Genomic DNA, 20,309 nt, shown 5'->3' on the forward strand with positions numbered 1-20,309 from the left:
TAATGTCCTCCAGGGTCACCCATTTTGAATAATATTGCATGAGTTCCTTGTTTTTCAATGCAGCATAGTATTCCATTGTGTGAATATACCACAGACTTCTCTATCCATTCGTTTGTTGATGGGGAGAAAGACTTTCAGTGAGATAGATTGGCATGGTGACTGCTGCAATGGGATGAAGTGTTTCAGAGATGATGATAAGGGCACAAGATAGGACAGGGTTTAGATCTGTTGCTCATAGGGTCTCTGTGAATCATAGTCAACTTGTCGGCATTTAACAACAACACTTAATTTTACATTCAGATGTTGTTAATCATTTTGATCATCCATCTGCTTTATTATAGTTAATTCTTGATGATTTCTAGAAAATCATTTCTAGGATAAAAAAAAAGAAAAACCCATCCCCAGAAGATGGAGTTTATTGCTCTGTGGATGTTTCACAGAATGTGCTGTGCTCACAAAAGTCAGTTCCGAAAGAAGAGTTCCATGAATTCTTGAGCAATAACAGAATCAGGCAACCAGAGATCCTCCCTCTGGAGTTGCCTGGATGGGTAATTTGCTCAGAGGTAAACATTCTACTGACTTCGCTTCAAAATAACTTTTTAAATTGACATTGCTTTTGCTGTACACCTGAAACCAACCATGTGATGACAAATGACAAGTCATTGTGAAAGCAGCGAGCTGAAATTGACACGAGACCAAGAGAAAAGCATTCTATGTAGGACCTTTGTTCAATCTGTTCATGGAACTTCTATATGTGCTCAAAAGAGACTGGCAATGGTGTGTTTTTGTTCTTGTGTTTCCAGCTCTCTGAGCCTCGGGTGAACACGCAGCCTATTATTTGAAGCTGCGAGAAACAGCACATCAGCAAAAGTCAGTGTGAACTATGACAAGTTCTTCCTAATCCATAATTAAAGGGAAGAAGCCAGGCCGAGCTAGGAGGTAAATAATGACATCCTTAGACCCCGGCAGTCCTCAAGGGAAATCAGCCCATCTTGCTGCTCCCTGAAAGAGAACATTAGAATAGTATCTGGGGGATGATCTGAATTGTCGCTGCAAAATTGGGAGATGGAATTGGTTTACCTCTAAACAAGAGTCCCTGAGTGGTGCAAATTGTTAAATGCTTGACTCATAACAAAGAGATTGGCAGTCTGAGACCATCCAGAGATGCCATAGAAGACAAACCTGGTGATTTTACCAAAGGAACATATTCTGCTGAAGTTGGGCAGATAGGGGACGCATTGAAAGATTTATTTATATTTTTATGTCAAGCATGCAGCGCTGAGGTGAAGGTTGCTCTTTTCCCAGAAATAGCTCAATATCTAGTGTAATTTTGCTACTGAGAATTCACAAGGTGTTTTACCTTGTGCTTTTCTGATAAGCCTTCTGACTATTCTGTGAAAAACCAGAGTCTCCTCAACTAAACCAACCAAGTGGAAAGGGCCAATCTATCTCCTGAGGTGTGAATCCTCGTCCTGACTCAACTGGTTCCATCTTTCTTTAATCTTTCCCTCTTTTTAAATTTTTTTTCTTTTTTTTTAATCTTTCCCTCTTTAGGAGGCTAAATTTAGAAGGAAAACCAGTGAAAATCAATTACCATCAAGTCAATCCTGACTCCTCCTAGCCCCGCCTCTTCCTGAGAGCTCCTTTGGGCTTTTAGTGGCTCCGTCGGACTCGTAGGCTTGCAATGTCTGATCCTGGGGAAGCAGATCACCTCACCTTAGTTGAGGTTGCTCAGGGGGATTCCAATTGCCAACCTTGCAGTTAGCAGCTTTATGCACTGACCATGCATATTGCCAGATGCTCTGCCTTCGGTTAGGTTAACAAAGCTGGACCTGCACGTTTTGCTGTCTGTTGTCTCAGTACTCAGGCCAAGAGTTGAACCTAGACCAAACAGCCACGTTTTAATCAGCTGGCCCATTTAATCTTCTAGTGAAATCTGGACATGAGGTCTTTGCTTCTCTGTCTTTATCCTAAAGGCATCTGGGAATGCAGACCCACCCATTTTCAGAATGTTTCTGTAATGGCCACTGTTTGCTGTGAAGAAGTTTGGAGTAACTGGGATGCGATGTTCTGCTTGCTTGACAGAGGAGACTCAGCACAGAGGAGCTGGAGAGGAATAAGAAAGGAAAGTTTTCCAGCAAGAGTGGTCACTTGCTCTTATGATTCACGTTATGTGTCTACTTGGCTAGATGATGAACCTCAGTGGTTTGGCATATAGTAGACTAGATGCTTTTCCATAATATAATGTGTTTGCCTTCCATGATGTGATTTGCTGTGAACAGCCAACTGTTGAAAGAGGTATTTTTCCTTGAAAGTGTGGCCTGCTGGCTTTTAATATACAAAGAGATGTCAGGCAAAGCTTATTCCCTTGCACTTTTCTTGCTACTTAACCTTTGATTGCAGGGCTGCAAGCCAGCAGAGGTCTTGAGTATGCTGCCTTAGCTATGGATTTGGGCCTTTATAGTCTCTCACAATTGTGTGAGCCATTTCCTTGAAATAAAAGATCTCTCTTTCATCTATCTGTCAATCTATCATCTATCTATCTATCTATCCACCCACATCCATCCATCCATCTACCTACCAACCTACTTAGCTACCTACCTACCTACTTTTCACTGGTTTGGTCCTCTAAAGAACCCAGACTAAGACACCTGCTTTCTTCAGGTGGCCTCTGTCCATCATTACCTGTACTTGCACTCACCTTATCCTACCTTTGAAGCATCACAGAGACCACCTGATGCTGCCTCTCGCTGATCATTACAGAAACAAAGGTGAGGCAGGAAGTCATGGAGACAACAGCATAGAGACAGGGTGATAGAAAGGCCTGGGTTTTGTGCTTTTAAGAATTCCTTCTAGTGGATGTATTTGAGTTCAAATACTGAGAACAGAAGTAGGCTAGATAGCTTCACCTGACAAACAATAGTGGAAAAATTCTCTACCCACGGCCAATTACTGTTAGGTCAATTTTAAACTGCAAAATTTGGTAAAAAAAATCTTCCATTTCCTCCTCTTTAACTTTAGTTGTTAGTATATTTGAGTAATAGCCATATTATCAGGTTTTCTTTGTATGTATATAGCTAATACCCTATTACAACATTGTTCTTCAGGATAGAACTTGAAACTGTCTTGTTAACTATTCATGCAACACATTCTGCTTGTTTTTCATTTCAACATAGTACACCATGTTGTTATCTGATTCAAACTGGCCAATGCCAGTTCATCTCACTTTATGAGATGCCTAGAATGTTGATGTTCTTGCGTTCCATTTCAGCTTTCACTACTTCTAGTTTTCCAGCATTCATACTTCATATGTTCCATGTTCCAACTATTTAGGGGTAATTACAGCTGTTTCTCTTCATTTTCATTGACTTCCAAGCAGGCCTTTACTTCTAATATTATAACTATTCATGTTCTTCTGTTGCTCATAGGATTTTCAGAGGTTTGCTCTTAAAGAAGTGGGTGGGCCAGTCCTGCTTCCTAGTGTTTCTTAATCTGGGAGCTCTAATGAAATCTGTTTACCAGGGATGTCCCTTCTGGTATTTGATAAGTTTATAATAATTAGTAACTGGCATATTAAAGCTGGAAATAATGAAAAAGGACTGATAGTCAGAAAATATAAATTTGGTGACAGAAATTAGGCCAGATAGATCGCTTGAATTTTGTACATTCAATGATTTATTCATCTCATATTTAAAAAAAGCCCCAAAATAAAAAAAACACCACCCACAAATACTGACTTTACAGCTGGACCTTACCTCATGGACTGCATAATAATCAGATTGGCTGTATCTGTTGAAAGGATCATTGGAGAAGCTCAATTTCAGAGCTCTGATGGCTCAGTGGGTAGGGAGTTGTGCTACTAACCCAATGGTGGTGCCCCTCTGGTAGTTCAAATCCCCCAGTGGCTCCATGGGAGAAAGATGGGTAGTCTCCCATGTGAGTTACAGCCTCCAAAAACCCACTAGAGGGTCAGCTGTGAGTCAATTCTGACTTGATGGCAAAGAGAGAGGCTCTTTTTTTAGCAAAAAGGCAAAAAGGATCATTTTTAGCCTTTCCTTTGACCCAGTCTACTATGTGTCTATTATCTATTAACTAATATTTTATTCTCTGTCCTCTCCCTTCACTCCTGTCTTTGGTAATGATCAGAGGATAATTCATTCTGTTTGTATGACATTTTAAAACTCTTTTATAATATTTGACTCATACAGCATTTGTCTTTTTGTGCCTGGTCTATGTCTATTTCCCTTAGCACAGTGAGCTGCAGGCTCACCCATGTTCTGTGGATCCCTAGTTCTTCTTTATTTAGCATTCCATTATATGTATATGCCACACTTTGTTTATCCACTTGTCTGTTGATGGGCATTTGGATGGTTTTCATCTCTTTGCTATTGTAAATAACACTGCAATGAGCATGCGTGTACATGTATCTGTTCATGCCCCAGATCTCACTTCTTTGGGTCACAGCTAGTAATGGGGCTGAATCTAGTGATATTTCTATTTCCACCTTTGTAAGGAGGTGCTAAGACAGCTGCAGGGTTTCTTATTACAACTTATTTCTTTGCTCAAGAGGCTGTAAACTCCAACTCTGGCTCAAGTGTGCAGGAAAGAACTCATTTTCAAGCTTCACACAAAAGTTTGAGAACATCAACCACTTTCTTCAGAAATGTTAGCTGCTTGTGGCTAAGAAGGAGGCAGGAGATTAAGATTGTGGGTCCTAAAGGCCTAAAATTATAGCCAATTCCCACTCTAAGGGGCCAGGGAGATGCTTTGGAGTCCACTGGGAGGGACCTACCAGTGTTAGGCACAGCAGAGGATATGAGTGACTGAGGCTAACCTAGAATTTGAATTCATTTTGTGGTGTTGTAAAATGCCATTGAGTTGACTATGACTCAGCGTGACCCTATGGATAACAGATCAGAACCTTGTCCTGTCCTGTACCATCTTCATAAGTTCCTTTATGCTCAAGTCTATCGTTATTACCTAGTGGAAAGTTTCTCTTTGGAGGCTAGGATTTTGAAGGTCCATCTCACATACTTTAGCCGCATGGCCAGGAAAGACCTGTCCTTGGACAAGGACATCATGCTCGGAATGGTGGAGGGACAGCACAGGAGAGGAAGACCTCAGATGAGATGGATTGATACAGTAACTGGGGTAATGGGGGTTGCTGTGTTGTAATTATCGAGACTGGCTCAGGACAGGGAAGGGTTCAGAGCTGTTTGCTTTAGGTTACAGGCGACTCAAAAGCATATAACAACAATAACATATTGGGTTTTTTTTAATTAATTTTTTAATTTAAGCCTCTTGTTTAGAGTCAATAAGACCTTGTGGAAGACCTTTATACTTAAAACTCGGTTGTTAATATATTTTGGAGGAACATTCTTCTAAGTGGTATAGCACTGGTCTGTCCATTTGCTGTATTTAAATAACCTGGGTTTGCTGTGATGCTGAGTCTTGTGCCATTGGGGCGTCAAATGCCATAATGGTTACCCATGGTGAACAGTGTTTGGTGGAGCTCCCAGATTAAGACAGGTTTGGAAACAGCAATGGCATCCACTTCCTAAACAACATACCTCTGGGGAATCCTATGCAGTTTGAGAAATGATGACAGTTATAGAAAAGTTTCAGGTCTTTTGTTCATATGGTTGCAATGAGTTGTGCTTGACTTGACGGCAATCAACAACAAACAACACTAGTAAGAAGTTGTGCTATAATCCCAAAGACATGGGGTTTGGGTCCACCAGTGCTCTGTAGTAGAAAGATGGGATTTACTGCCTCTGAAAAACCCCACCAGAGAATCTGCTACGAGTCATTTATGACTTGATGGTACACAGCACCAGCAAGGGACTAGCGGATCAGGAGAACCTTGGCTTCCATAACTCAAAGACCTATACCAACTGCTCTGTAGGGACCACTATAAAATAGGTTCTGGATAGAGTTGGGGACAATGTGACACAAAACACAAAATCATGAGACTGATCATGCTCTCTGGTCTCATCTAGACTGTGGAACCCTCAAGACTGAGGCATTTATTCACACCTTGAAGCTGAAACCAACCCCGTGGCTCCATGTCAATTGAACAGGTGCTAGGCTTATAAAGTGAAGGATAATACACTCCTTACAGCAATCAGTAGAACGAGCCCCAAAGGGAAGCATTGGCCCAGAAACAAAGTTCAGAAGGCAAGCGAGGCTGAGAAGCAGGGAGAAGGGATGAGCATGGTCACATGGTGGTGACTGCAATCAGTGTCATGACACAAAACGTGCAGAAATTGTTAAACTGGAAGCAACTTGCTCTGCAAACTTTTACCTAAACCACAATGAAAAGTTTAACAAATTTCCAGGCCAGTATTAATTCTGAAGTTCTTATCTATGGACAAAGTACGCTATCACTTGCCATCAGGTTGTCTCCAATTCAGAGTAACTCCGCATGTGTGGAGTAGAAATGTCCTCCTTGGGGTTTGTAATGCTGTGACCTTTCAGAGGCAGACTGCTATTCCTCTGAGACATCTCTGAGTAGGTTTGAACCACTAACCTCTTGATTAGTATTAAGCACCATATCATTCGTACTACCCAGGAGCTCAGGGAAATGTACCTGCAGGGTTTTGTTTCAGCATACCACTTCCTTCTCATCATTATGTGTCTTTCTTATTATGAAGGTGAGAGAAGGATGGACAATCTCTTCCCATGTGATTAACCACTTCTGAAAGCCGCTGGAGGGTCATTTATGGGTCAGAACAGCCCTGGTGACTTAATATCAATGTATCAAGCTGTTAACCAAAAAAATTGGCAGTTTAGACCCAAAAGACGCTCTGAGGGAGAAAGATGGGCTGCCTCCTTCTGCAAATATTTATGGCCTCCGAAACTCGGTGGAGGATTGCAGAATTGGAACCAACTAGGTAGCACTGGGTTTGGGTTTTTTCCTTCTTGTCAGTTAGTTGTATTTGCAAAAATGGACATTTTAATTTCTTAATTACTTATTTTCCATCAGAAAACACACACTGAGCATATCATCCCCTGGAAACTAGTGCCGTGATGACTGCATAGTAAATCCTCTGCAAATATGGGTGAGTATTTCTATTTGCCTTTGGGAAGTTGTAAGTGAAATTAGAAATAGGACCACCTACCAAGACATTATAGAAACCCTGTGCCAGGGCTCACTTGAGTAAATAACTACCAAGTATTTTTCAGTTTTGAGTTGATGCATGACAGACATCATACTTGGTTTTCTCCATGAAACCACTAGGTCCTCTGATGTCATTATCTTTGGTGTACTGAATGAGGACATTGTTAGCCGCTGTCAAGTTGGCCCTGACTCATGGGGACCTCAAGTATAACATCATCAGACCATTGTGATTCATAGATTTTTCATTAACTGATCTTTGAAAGTAGTTTACCAGACCTTTCTTCGTAGTCTGTCCTCGCTTAGAAGCTCTGCTGAAATCTGTATCACAGCAATAAACAAGCCTCTACTGATAGACAAATGCACTGGCTGGGAATTGAACTCAGGTCTCAGACCTGGAAAGTGACAATTCTACCACTGAACTACTGCTATTGCCCCTGCTCTATGATTACAGTGACTGAACTACACAAGTTAACTCAAGACGTCTTTAGGGATAGAGTGAGTTTCCAGAAAAAGGAAGCATCCCTGTTAAGTGTAATATTTGAAACAATTTGCCCAATTTATTGGAGTCTAACAAATTAAACTCTATAAAGAAACCTACCTGAAAAGAATATTTTGCTTTAAAAGTATTTTAGTTTTTAAGAAGGTCATTGTCAAACTAATCACAGAGGGTAACAGATACATTTTACCCCTAAAATACCTAGATTTAAAAAAAAATATGTGCACTGGAGTCCCTGGGAGTTAAAAACAGAAAATATACTTGAAACTGAGAGGCCAGAGGTTGGAGTCCACCCAGAGGAGCCTTGGAGGAAAGACCTGGCTATCCATATAAAAAAAATCTGCCAGTGAGAATCCAATATTCCACCTTTCTCCACTGATACTCTGAGTCAGAGTCACTCAGCTGCCTGAGCCACCTGTGTAACTGTTGTTTTTGTTTGTGTGCACTGGTTAAATTCTGCCCTGATAACAACTGGAATTAATAAGTGAATAAAAGATTTACCACATCTTCAAAGAAAGGGAATATTCTTGAATACGACCTTAGCACCTTAGCTATGTGTTGGATGTTAAACAAACACAAACACATGTCATGTTAACTTTCAGAATGAAAAGATAATTGAAGAAAACACTATCAATGTAAACATCAGCTGAAAATACTTTGAAATATGTTGTATGTATGTCATCAGGCTTCCAAAGATACAGTTCTTTACAAAAGAAAACTGCTCAGTTTTGTCTCACAGAGTGGCCAGTGCATTTGAAGCATTGCCCTTTCACTTAGCAGCCCAATGCTCTAGGCACTATTTTGCCAGAGGCCAATCCCTAGAGAAGGGTGTCATCTTTAGAAAAGCAGAGGGTTTGTGAGAGAAAGAAAGGTGAACACAACGGCGGACGTAAGCGTTGGTTGAGACTGTGAGGACGGTACAGGGTTTTGTTCTGTTGTACAGAGAGGGGTGTGTGTGTGTGTGTATGTGTGAGTGTATGTACATACATTTCAAAGGAGCCACACATGGTTTCGTGCTCAGCTGCTCCCTGAAAGGCTGGCAGTTCTAATTCACACAACAGTTCTGTGAGAGAAAGACCTGGCTAGCTGAGCAGTTCTCTGCTATCACCTGGGGTTACAGTGACTTGGCATCAATGTGACAGCACCTAGTAACGACCATAATCTATATACGTACACACATACATAAGCGCTCACATGACAGCATTGTTTCTATGCATCTAGCAAAGTCATCTAACAAGGGGCAAAGCCCATTCATAGACAGTGAATGGTGAAATGTCCCAAGCCCAGCCCCCTGAGCCACCCCAGCCTCTGCCTGGCCGGCTGCCTCAGGCCCCACTTACGCTTGTTGGCTTGCAGCTTCATCTCGTCCACAGGCATGAGGTCCAGGTAGTCCAGGTAGTATTCGTAGCTGTAGTATGGGGCAGAGTGGTTGGTCGTGTTGGCCATGTCAGCAGCTGGAACCCACAGGCTCGTCTCTGGGACCCGAGGTGACTAACTTCCTAACAGACTTCCACACCCATCATCCAAGTGTGCTGTGGGTCTCTGCTCACTATCAAAGCTGTTTGGCTGGCAGAAAGGCCAGGAGGGTTGTGCCTGACATCCTTAGCACACAATTAAACTCTGCCCACTCATCCCTACTGAGAAAATGCCAAAAGAAACAGAGCTAAGAGTCAGTGGAACAAAAATCCAGCGCTGTTAGGGATTGCCCCTGTGCCTCTGAGAGTGGAAATGGAGATGAGCCTCTGGGGAGAGAAAATGCCAAATAGAGGTGGGGGGGGGGAAGATAACCACTTTTTGCTTTAAATAGTTAAAAAGTTAATGAAACCCCAATTCCAATGTGCCTGTGCCCTTGAATCACTTGAAGGCATTCCTTGGAGATATGAAGCAACCAACACATCTCTGGCTTGGATTTCCTATGAATAATGTCAGCCCTGAACTTGGTAACCTTGCTCATGCACACACATCCAATTAATTAAAACCAAAAGGCCCTCTCCTGGCCCCAGAATTGAAGGCGCCGCTCGGCTTTTATCTAGGTCTCCATTTGTTCAGAATGAAGGGGCTGTTTGTCTGGGCTGAGCTCCCACATAGACTGAGACCTTGAGAAACAAGAGTCCAGCGGTTCATGGGGTGCTCGGCTGACGTCGAGTGCAATGAAGGTTCTGGGTGGCTGGGCTCCAACTCTTCTAAGCACATGGACTGTACCAAGAAGAACGGCACTGGAGGGCTGCAGCTCTTTCACATTCTGGGTGTGAGGTCTGCAAATAAACAATGACATTAGTGAAAACCAATCCTGACTCACCGCAACACCACACATGGTAGAGCTGAACTCTGCTCCGATGGGCTTTAAAACCTGAGGGTTTGAAACAGAGCTCCTGGACTTTTTTTTTTTTCTGTGCCTCTGGCTGGACTGGAACTACCAACGTTTTGGTTAACAGCTGAGTGCAATAATTGTTTGCAGCACCCAAGGACTACCAAATGTGAAAGGAGAACGGGCTTTACAGGAAGTGATTGTCTGTCTCTCTCCCACAGATTTGAACCCCCAGAGAGGGGGCAGCTGTTGGAGTAACTCGCTACAAAGGACACAACCAAGGCTCCTGTTTGGGAAGTAAGAGTCAAAATGCACAGACCAATGGACTCCTTCCCTCCAAAATATCAACTTTCTAGTGTTCGTGAGTCAGGTCTACCCTGCCAGTGGAAAGCTGGTCATTGCCAGTATAGACAGCTGACTCAGATAACAGAAGCTCCCTGCTGGCTTTGACCCTATGCCCCAAGCTTGCTGTGCCCGAGACTTATTGTGAGGACCTTTCTCAGGAGACTCAGTTCATGAGAAGAGAGGAATGAGAGATGGAGTGTCCAAAGTAAAGGGGTGAGAAGTCTTTCCATGTGTCTTGCCCATTTTGTAAATTAGATTATCAGTCTTTTTCTTGTAGAGGTTCCAGAGTATTCTGTAAACTTTTGTTATGAGACCCTTGTCTGAATGGTATTTTCAAATGTTTATTCTCAGTTAGTAGGTTTTCCTTTCACTCTGTGGGGAAAAGCTTTGGGTTTTTTTAAAAAAAAATTCTCTACTAGTTTATTCACAAATTTCAAATACACTGTTTTCAAGAACAGATTTTTTTCTATTTCCCTCATTCCCAACAAATTGTAAAACCCGATGATTAATCCCCCTTTGCCCCCCGCACATCCTCATCCCTCTGTTTCCAACCTCTCCCACCCCTCTTGGATCCTTATACTCATTCTACAATAAATGGTTTTATACAATATTTGTCCTTGTGGGACTGAGTTAGTTCACTCAGCATAATGCTTGGGGAAAAGTCTTTGATGAGCACAGGGATTTAATCTTTAAAAGGTCCCATTCATCAATTGTATCCTCTTCAGATTGTGCATTTCTAGCTGTATCTGGCAATCTCTTTATACTGTAGACTAGGGCTTCTAAGCTTAATCTCAGTTTGTCTCTTAGAAACTTTGTGGTTTGGAGCTTTATAAGACCATTATTATAGAATGAGTATGAGGATCCAAGGAGGAGGGGGGAGCTTAATCACAGGGTTGCACAATTTGATGGGTGGCAGGAGGGGTGGATAAAGGAAAGGGGAAAGATCCAGTATGAAAAACAGTCCAAATGTCCAATCACAAACGAATGGATTGAGAAATCATGGTATGTTCACACAATGGAATGCTATGCAGCACACAGGAGCAATTACTTTGTAAATGACTACCTAAATTGGGAGGGACTGGCTAGCATTATGCCAAGTGAACTAACTCAGTTCCCACAAAGACAAATATTGTATAAGATAGTTATTGTATATATGAGCATAAGGATCCAGGAGGGATGGGAGAGGCTGGAAGCAGAGGGATGTGGATGTACAGGGGTAAGTGGGATTAATCATTGGATTGTACAGTTTGATGTGGGGGGTGGGGTGAGGGAAATTGAAAGAATTTGTTTTAATTTGTATTGCAGTTTTGTAAATAAACTAGTGGTGGGGGGAAGAAAGAAAAACAATGTATATGAACTTTGTAAGTAAACCAATACAAAATTTTTAAAAATAACAAAGTAAGGGGATGAAAGATCCACTTCAAAGCCTCCTCCCCTCCTCTGCACATGCCTATAGGCTCCCAGACACACCATGATACACATGGCCCCCGAGTGTGCTTCCTTAAAGGGGCAGCAGAGCGGGGTGACTAAGAACCTGATGCCAGGGCTGCACTGTGTGTCTTCAAGGGACCAGAAACCTCTGCTGTGGGTTTTCCTCATTTGTGAAGCGACAGCAGCAGGAGCATACATCTCCCGTGATATTTGAGCAGTTTATATCTAGAGGACCATGCAGCATGCTTACAGAGGTGCCTTGACCATAGACTTGTAGCTGAATGAATTCCAACTCATGATGGACTTCTGTGTGCGGAGTCCAACTGCTCCACAGGCTTTGCAAATCTGTGCCCTTTCAGAAGCAGATTGCCAGGTCCGGGTGGGTTTGGTATGGTTTCTTTGGGATGTATTCCTGGTAGTGGAAATGCTGGGTCAAATGGTATTTCTACTTGCAACTTTTTGAGAAAGCATCATATTGCCTTCCATAGTGGTTGCACCATTTTACACACACAACCTCGCCAGCATTTGTTGTTTTCAAAATATTTCTTAACACACATTGAAGGCCAAAAGAGTTGACAGAATGCTGGTCATAGAGAAATGTAACTAAGAAGAAGCTCATTTTCAAGACTGGCAGAGACTTTGCTGATAGAAAGATGCAGGTTTTACATTTTTTTTTAAAAAAAACAACAATCACGGTAGAAGACATTCAGATGGTTAATAAGCACATGAAGAAATGTTCAAAATCCTTAGCTCTAAGAGAGATGCAAATCAAAACAACTATGAGATATCATCTCACCCCAGTCAGAATATAAAAATTTAACAGAACAGCAAACATCAAATGCTGGCGAGGTTGTGGAGAAACTGAAACCCTTATTCACTGTTGGTGGAAGTGTAAAATGGTGCAACTATTGTGGAAGGCAGTATGGCGCTTTCTCAAAAAGTTACAAATAGAGATACCATTTGACTCAGCAATTCCACTACTGGGAATATACCCCAAAGAGACCATAACTGCCACCCAAACAGATATATGCACACTAATGTGTATCGCGGCTTTGTTCACACAATAGCAAGGAGTTGGGAATGACCTAAGTGTCCATCAACAAACGAATGGATAGAGAAGCTGTGTTATATTCACACAATGGAATACTATGCTGCATTGGAAAAACAGGGAACTCATGCAATATATTATTCAGAATGGGTGACCCTGGAGGACATTATGCTGAGTGAAGTATCTCAGTCACAAAAGGACAAATACTGCATGGTGTCACTGTTGTAAAACAGGACTGACATCGGGGTTGGGAGGAGACCGAGAAAGATGAGTTCATACTGTATTGAAACAGATGAGGGAGAAAATTGTTTAAAAGGGATATGTGATTAGGTATTTCTGTGATGACAGGAGTCCAGAGTGAAGGCTGCCAAGGGGAGTGCACCTGGGGAGAGGGAGGGATTGTAAAACAATGAAAGAATTTTTCTTTTACTTTCCCAAGAGGGTAGTGTACTGGGGGGGGGGAGGGTTGGGACGGGAGAAAAGTGCAACAATGAATGAATAGAAATCCAAAGTCTCTGTACATTTCATCGAAATTAATAATAAATTTAAAAAAAAAGATTAACAAGCAAGAAAAAAAAAGAACACGATTACCTTTATTTCTTTATGGTTTTGTATGTGAAATAGATTTTTCTTGAAACGAAAAAAAAAATCTACCACAAAACAATTATACTATTAGTTTACCTGAAGGTAGGCCGTAGCTGTTTTTATATTTTAGTGAGAAATATTTAATTTAGTTGAATTTTTTTATTTGCATAAAAGTTTACAAATTTTATTGATTTTTTAATTCAATCATATGCATTTTGTTTTGAAACATCAATTATAAATTATTAATGTATTAATGAATTACACTATTTTATCAACCCCTTCTTGCCTTCCCCTTCACCCAGCTTATTTGTTTATTACTTTTCACTCCTTTCTCCTTCCCTCCCTGTCCAAGAATGATCCTATTTCTGGATAACTCTTTCTGGACTCTATTAAGAAGAATGTGATATCAGGGTTGGAGGAAGACTCATCAGTAGCCTTTGTTATGCAGATGACATAACTTTGCTTGCTGAAAGTAAGGAAAACTTGAAGCACTTGCTGCAGAAGGTTAAACACTACAACTGTTGATATGGATTTCATCTCAACATCAAAACACCAAAAATTCACCAATAGACTGACAGGCAACATTATGACAGATGGAGAAAAGATTGCAGTTGTCAATGAATTCATCATGCTTTGATCCACAAGCAACACCTTTAGTACCAGCAGTCAGGAGACCAGGAGACATATTGCATGTGGAAAGTCTGCATTCAGGGAACTCTCCAAATTATTGAGAAGCAATGATGTCATTTTGAGGACTAAGGGGTGCTTGATTAAGTCCATAATCTTTTCAATCACATGAGAGCTAGACTTCAACCATTTGAGAGCTGGACAACAAATAAGGATGGCAAAAGAAGAATTGTGCTTTTGAGCCGTGGTGTTGGAGAAGAGTACTGAATATCCATCCCATGGCCTGCCAAATAAACAAACAGATGTATCTTGGAGAAGGTGTAACCAGAGTGTTTTTTGGAGGCAAAAATAACAAAGCTTTGTTTCACATCATTTAAACATTTTTGTAGGAGAGGCTATTCCTTGAAGGGGGACATCATGCTTGGAAAGGTGGAGGGTCAGACCTTCAATGAGACTGATTTACACAATGACTATAACAATGGGCTTAAGTATATTAGAAATGGTAAGGATGGCATAGGATAGGAGAGGGTTCAGATCTGTGGTTCAAAGGTTCAGTATAAGTCATATCAGACTCAATGGCACCTAACAATAACAACAACCACACTGTCACCAAGGAATGCTAAATTTAGTCTATGGAAGTTTAAACAGAAACAATATAGATGAAAGAAGTTTGAACAAGTTTGTATTAATTACACAGAAAAGAACACTAAACTTACTACAAACCTCCTCCCCTAAAAAAACTTCTCCAAGCCCAGCTGAAAATTATCCCAAGATGACTGGAAGAGCACATCAATCAGCAGAAAACTGCCAGATGTACAGGCTGGATTTAGAAGAGGCCATGGTACTATGGATATTGTAGCTAATGTTAGATGGATCTTGGCTGAAAGCAGAAAGTACCAGAGGAATGTCTGTCTGTGTTTCATTGACTATGCAAAGGCATTTGACTGTGTGGATCATAACAAACTGTAATTATGTCTGAGTAGAATGGAAATCCCAGAACAGTTGATTGTGCTTGTACGAAACTTATATTTGGACCAGAAGGCAGTTATCAGAACAGAGCAAGGAAACACTATGGTTCAAAATCAGGGAAGGTGTACGCTATGGATGTGACCAATCTCCATACCTTTTCAATCTCTATGCAGAACAGAGCATCTGGGAGGCTGAGCTCTATAAGAAGGAATGTGGTATCAGGATTGAAGGAAGATTCATCAACAACATGTGTTATGCAGATGACACAACCTTGCTTGCCAAAACTGAGGAGGATCTAAGGCATTTGATGAAGAAGGTCATGGATTACAACCTTAAATATGGATTGAAGCTCAACATCAGGAAAACAAAGATTCTCACCACTGGGCCAATTGGCAGCATCATGACAGATGGTGAAGAGATTGAGATTGTTAACAGCTTCAGTTTGCTTGGCTCCACAATCAGCACACTTGGTACCAGAAGCTAGGAAATCAAAAGACAAATTGCATTGGGAAAACTTGCTGTCAGGTATCTCTTCAGAGTACTGAAGAGCACAATGTCAGTCTGGAGATGAAGTGTGCCTGATTCAGGCTGTGGTCTTCTCCATTACTTGCTATGCATCAGAAAGCTGGACAATAAAACAACTATGAGATATCATCACACCCCAATAAGAATAGCAAAATTCAACACAGTAGCAAACAACAAATGCTGGTGAGGTTGTGGAGAAACTGGAACCGTTATTCACTGTTGTTGGGAGTGTAAAATGGTGCAACCACTATGGAAGGCAGTATGATGCTTTCTCAAAAAGTTGAAAAGAGAAATTATTTCATTTGACCCAGCAATTTCACTGCGGTGAATATACCCTAAAGAAACCATAACCACCACCCAAGTACATATGCACACCCATGTTTATTGCTGCTTTGTTCACAATAGTAAAGAGCTGGAAACAACCCAACTGCCAGTCAACAAATGAATGGATGGAGAAGCTGTGGTATATTCACACAATGGAATACTACGCTGCATTGAAATACAAGGAACTCATGAAATATACAAAATGGGTGACCCTGGAGGACATTATGCTGAGTGAAATATCTCAGTCACAAAGCAGAAATACTGCACAGTGCCACTATTGTAAAATAGGACTGACATTGGGATTGGGGGGAACCTAAGAAAAGAGGGTATAAATAATGTATACCTAGTTGAAACAGATGAGGGAGAGAACTGTTTAAAAGGAATATATTCTTAGGTATTATTTTCATGTACATGGGAAGGGTGCACGTCAGGGATGTGTCCTGTCTCCATACATTTTCAACCTGTATGCAGAGCAGATTATCCGAGAGGCGGGGCTCTATGAGGAGAGGCGTGGCGTTAGGATTGGTGGAAGATCTATCAACAATCTGCGTTATGCAGATGACACAACCTTGCTCGCTGAAACTGAGGAGGACCTCATGCACTTACTGCAGAGGGTCAAGGACTGCAGCCTTCAATATGGACTGAGGCTCAATGTCAAGAAGACAAAAATTCTCACCACTAGACAAATCGGTAGCATCAGGATGGATGGCGAAGAGATTGAGATTGTTCACAGCTTCAGTTTGCTCGGCTCCACGGTCAACACTCTTGGCACCAGTAGCCAGGAAATTTAAAAAAACGTATTGCGATGGGAAAGTCTGTGGTTAAGGACCTCTCCAAAATACTCAAGAGCAACAGTGTCTCTCTGGAGACTAAGGTCTGCCTGATACAGGCCATGGTTTTTGCAATCACTTGTTATGCATCAGAGAGTTGGACAATGACTAGGGAGGATAGAAGGAGAATTGACGCCTTTGAGCTGTGGTGCTGGAGAAGAGTATTGAATGTACCATGGACTGCCAAGAAAACAAACAGATTCATCGTAGAGAGGATTAAACCAGGCTGCTCCTTGGAGGCAAGGATTCTGGGGCTTCGTCTGACATACTTTGGACATGTTGTAAGGAGAGACAGGTCTTTAGAGAGAGACATCATGCTGGGTAGAGTAGAGGGACAGCGCAGGAGGGGAAGACCCTCTATGAGGTGGATTGATTCAGTGACTGGGGTACTCGGGATGGGTGTGTCAGAGGCAGTGTGATTGGCACAGGATAGAGCAGGGTTTAGGGCTGTTGTACAGAGGGTCGCTATGAGTCACAAACGACCCGATGGCACATAACAAACAACAATTATTTTCATGACAAGATTCCAGAATAAGAAATGCATAGTAAAGTGGACTGTGACTTGGGGGCAGGGGGGAGTAGGGGATTGTATAACAATGAAAGAACTTTTTTTTTTCTTTTCAAAGAGAAAAGTGAACTGGGAGAAGGGGTGGGCAGGGAGGAAAATGTGCAACAATTAATGAATGAGAAAAAAATGTCTACAGGTAGAAAAGAAAAAAGTAATCTGGATAATGACTAAAGATGATAGAAGGGGAATTGATATCTTTGAGTTCTGGTGCTGGAGAAGAGTGTTGGCTATACCATGGACTGCTAGGAGAACAGGTTTGTCCTGGAGAGGGTGGAAACAGGCTGCTCCTTGGAAGCAAGGATTCTGAAGCTTCATCTGACATACTTTGGTCATATTGTAAGGAGCGACCAGTCCTGGAGAGGGACATCATGCTTAGGAGGATGACGGGACAGAGTAAGAGAGAAAGACCCTCAATGAGATGGATTGACTCAGTGTCTGGGGTAATGGGGGTAGGTGGGTCAGAGACAATGGGATTGACTCAAGATAGAGCAGGTTTCAGAGCTGTTGCACAGAGGGTTGCTATGAGTCACAAGCAACTAAATGGCACATAACAACCTTGCCATGTTATCCACACTGTCCAATATACAATTTTTTAAAATCACTTAAGATGAAAAAACAGTGGAGAATGTGACCTCGGTTTATAAGAAGTGTGTGGTATTGGGTATCTGATGGTTGAATTCTCACATTCCATGAGAGAGAGCCGGTTCAATGCCTCACCAATACATTTCTCATGTAGTTATCTTTAGTCTGTCAGTGGAGGTTTGTGTATTTCTATGAACCACTTTCATCAAAGCTTCCAGGATAATATGGACTAGAAATAAATGCCTGCTGATCTACTTCTAAGAAAAGGCTAAATGCCTGCTGATCTACTTCTAAGAAAAGGCCAGTGAATACTCTATGGGGCACAACCGTCTAATCACCAGTCCCTCAGATGATCGTGGCGATCGTGGCGATCGCGGGCAGCGTGTCGCTCCATTGTACACGTGCCACCAAAGGTGAGGGGCCAGTTCAAAAGTCCAAAAGCAACAGGTTAGACAAAATGAAGTTGATAAAACCAACAGCTATTAGTGAACCAGATGTTAGAATTCGCAACCAAAGACCTTAAAGAAAACATTATTGTTAGGTGCTGTTGAGTTGAGTACAACCCATATCTACCCCATGAACAACAGACCTGAAATTACCCTTTCTGAAAAATGGGAAAATGATATTTCAAAAAGCCATGAACATTCTGTGTGATGTGTGGGATATCAGTCTTCTATATGAGGGCAAGATAAAAAAAAAAGAAGAAAGAAGAGAAAGCTAAAATTTGAAAAAAAATTTAAATTTGGCTGAAAATCCCCAAATTCACTATATTTAGGGTTCTGGGGTGGTTGATAATCCAAAATAGAAAGACAACCACACGCAGATACATCATGTTACTAAGAAAATTCAGTTCATCTGGAAAACATAACAATAAAAACTGCGTAAGTTTAATAACATTTCAAAACACATGAATTAAAACAAAAGTCAAAGCCACATAGTTAGAGATTTTTAACATTATTTTGCCAGTAGTTGGTAGAAGAACTGTATAAAAAAAGTCCCAAAAGAGAAAAACAATTCTGTTACCATCAAGATCTAACTCTTTACATTGAACACTATATCCAAAGGGAACCTCTGGGAGCCCAGCTGCCTGCCAAACTAGAGGCACGTGATTCGGATCCATCAGCTGCTCTGTGGAAGAAAGATGGGCAGTCTCCCCTTGTGCAGTTTACTGCCTTTGAATACCCTGTGGAGAGTCGGTTATGAGCTGATTCCAAATTAACAGCACACAATAACACCAAACATAGCCAAAACCTGCAGAATACATGTTTCAAATGTCATTTAAGGTTTTGAAGTGATTGTTTGCTGCTAGTGTCAGAAAACAAAATACATAGGAATGAAAAAGCTACATGTTATTACTGAGAGACATTTTTATATAATACATGAAGAACAACCATGTCAGTCTAGAGACTTAGGGACACCTGATTCAGACCCTGATCTTCACAATTGCTTGCGATGTGTCAGAGAGCTGGACAATGACCAAAGATGGAAGGAGAAGAATTGATGCCTTTGAGTTGTGGTGTTGGAGAAGAGCAGTGAACATATCATGGACTGCTAGAACAAACAGATTTACCTGAGAGAAGGTGAAATCAGGCTGCTCCTTGGAGGCAAGGATTTTGAGAGTTTGTCTTACATACTTTGAGCATGTGGCCAGGAGGTACCAGTTCTTGGAGAAGAACATCATACTCAGAAGGGTGGAGAGACAGCGCAGGACAGGAAGACCTCAGATGAGATAGATTGACACAGTAACTGGGATAATGGGGGTAGGTGTTTCGGAAACAGTGAGTTTGGCTCAGGATAGAGCAGAATTCAGAGCTATTTATTATACACAGTCACTATGAGTTGCAGGCACTCAATGGTACATAACAATAACAGCAATATATTATGAAAATACATGAAACTAGAGAGATATATCATGTTTCAGACCCCTAGACCCCAAATTCATTGACATCAAATCTAGTTTGACTCACAGTTTGACCCTCCACTTTCTGAGGCTATGAATCGTTATAGGAGTCTGCCCATCTTTTTCCTCAGAGTGGCTAGTGGATTTGAACTGCAGATCTTTCATTTAGCATCCCACACATTGCATACTATACCACCTCCCTCTCTCTCTCTCTCTCTCATTGCCATCAAGTCATAACCTGACTCTCTGACAGGTTTTCAGAGGCTGTAAACAAAAAGGAAGGAGATTTCTCATCTTTCTCTCGAGAAGCAGTCAGAGGATTAGAACGATCTGCCTCTTTACCCACTAAATAATGAAGTTTCCTTATATTATGTTTGTGGATTGAAGAATACATTATTAAGATGAAAATTTACTTGAAATGCAGTACAATCTTAACCATAATTTTGTCAGCTTCTTAAAGCAAAAGTGTAAAAATATATACTGATAAATTATGTTGAACTAAGATAAAAAAGGGCGAACTCGCTCAGCATATCTTAAGCTCAAGGAACTGAAGAACAAATTCAAACCTCGAGTTGCTATAATCAAGGATGCTTTTGGCAGAATGTTAAATGATCCAGGGAGTATTAAAAGAAGATGAAAAGAATATACTGA

The 20,309-nt window shown here is 41.3% G+C and overlaps 2 protein-coding genes across 2 annotated transcripts in view; one reads left to right on the forward strand and one right to left on the reverse strand.

Moving 5' to 3' along the window:
• MRAP (melanocortin 2 receptor accessory protein) overlaps positions 1–9,062 on the reverse strand; it is a 25,852-nt gene extending 16,790 nt beyond the window's left edge. Inside the window, exon 1 of the mRNA XM_006886800.1 lies at positions 8,957–9,062. Within this exon, the coding sequence (XP_006886862.1) occupies positions 8,957–9,062 (106 nt within the window). The remainder of the gene's footprint in view (positions 1–8,956) is intronic.
• A 9,045-nt stretch (positions 9,063–18,107) lies between these two features.
• Positions 18,108–20,309, forward strand: part of MIS18A (MIS18 kinetochore protein A) — a 30,439-nt gene continuing 28,237 nt past the window's right edge. The window contains 1 exon segment of the mRNA XM_006903603.1: positions 18,108–18,171. Within this exon segment, the coding sequence (XP_006903665.1) occupies positions 18,108–18,171 (64 nt within the window).

Source organism: Elephantulus edwardii, unplaced genomic scaffold (genome assembly GCF_000299155.1).
Source record: "Elephantulus edwardii isolate Elephantulus edwardi_28Jun2011 unplaced genomic scaffold, EleEdw1.0 scaffold00051, whole genome shotgun sequence".
NCBI lineage: Eukaryota > Metazoa > Chordata > Mammalia > Macroscelidea > Macroscelididae > Elephantulus > Elephantulus edwardii.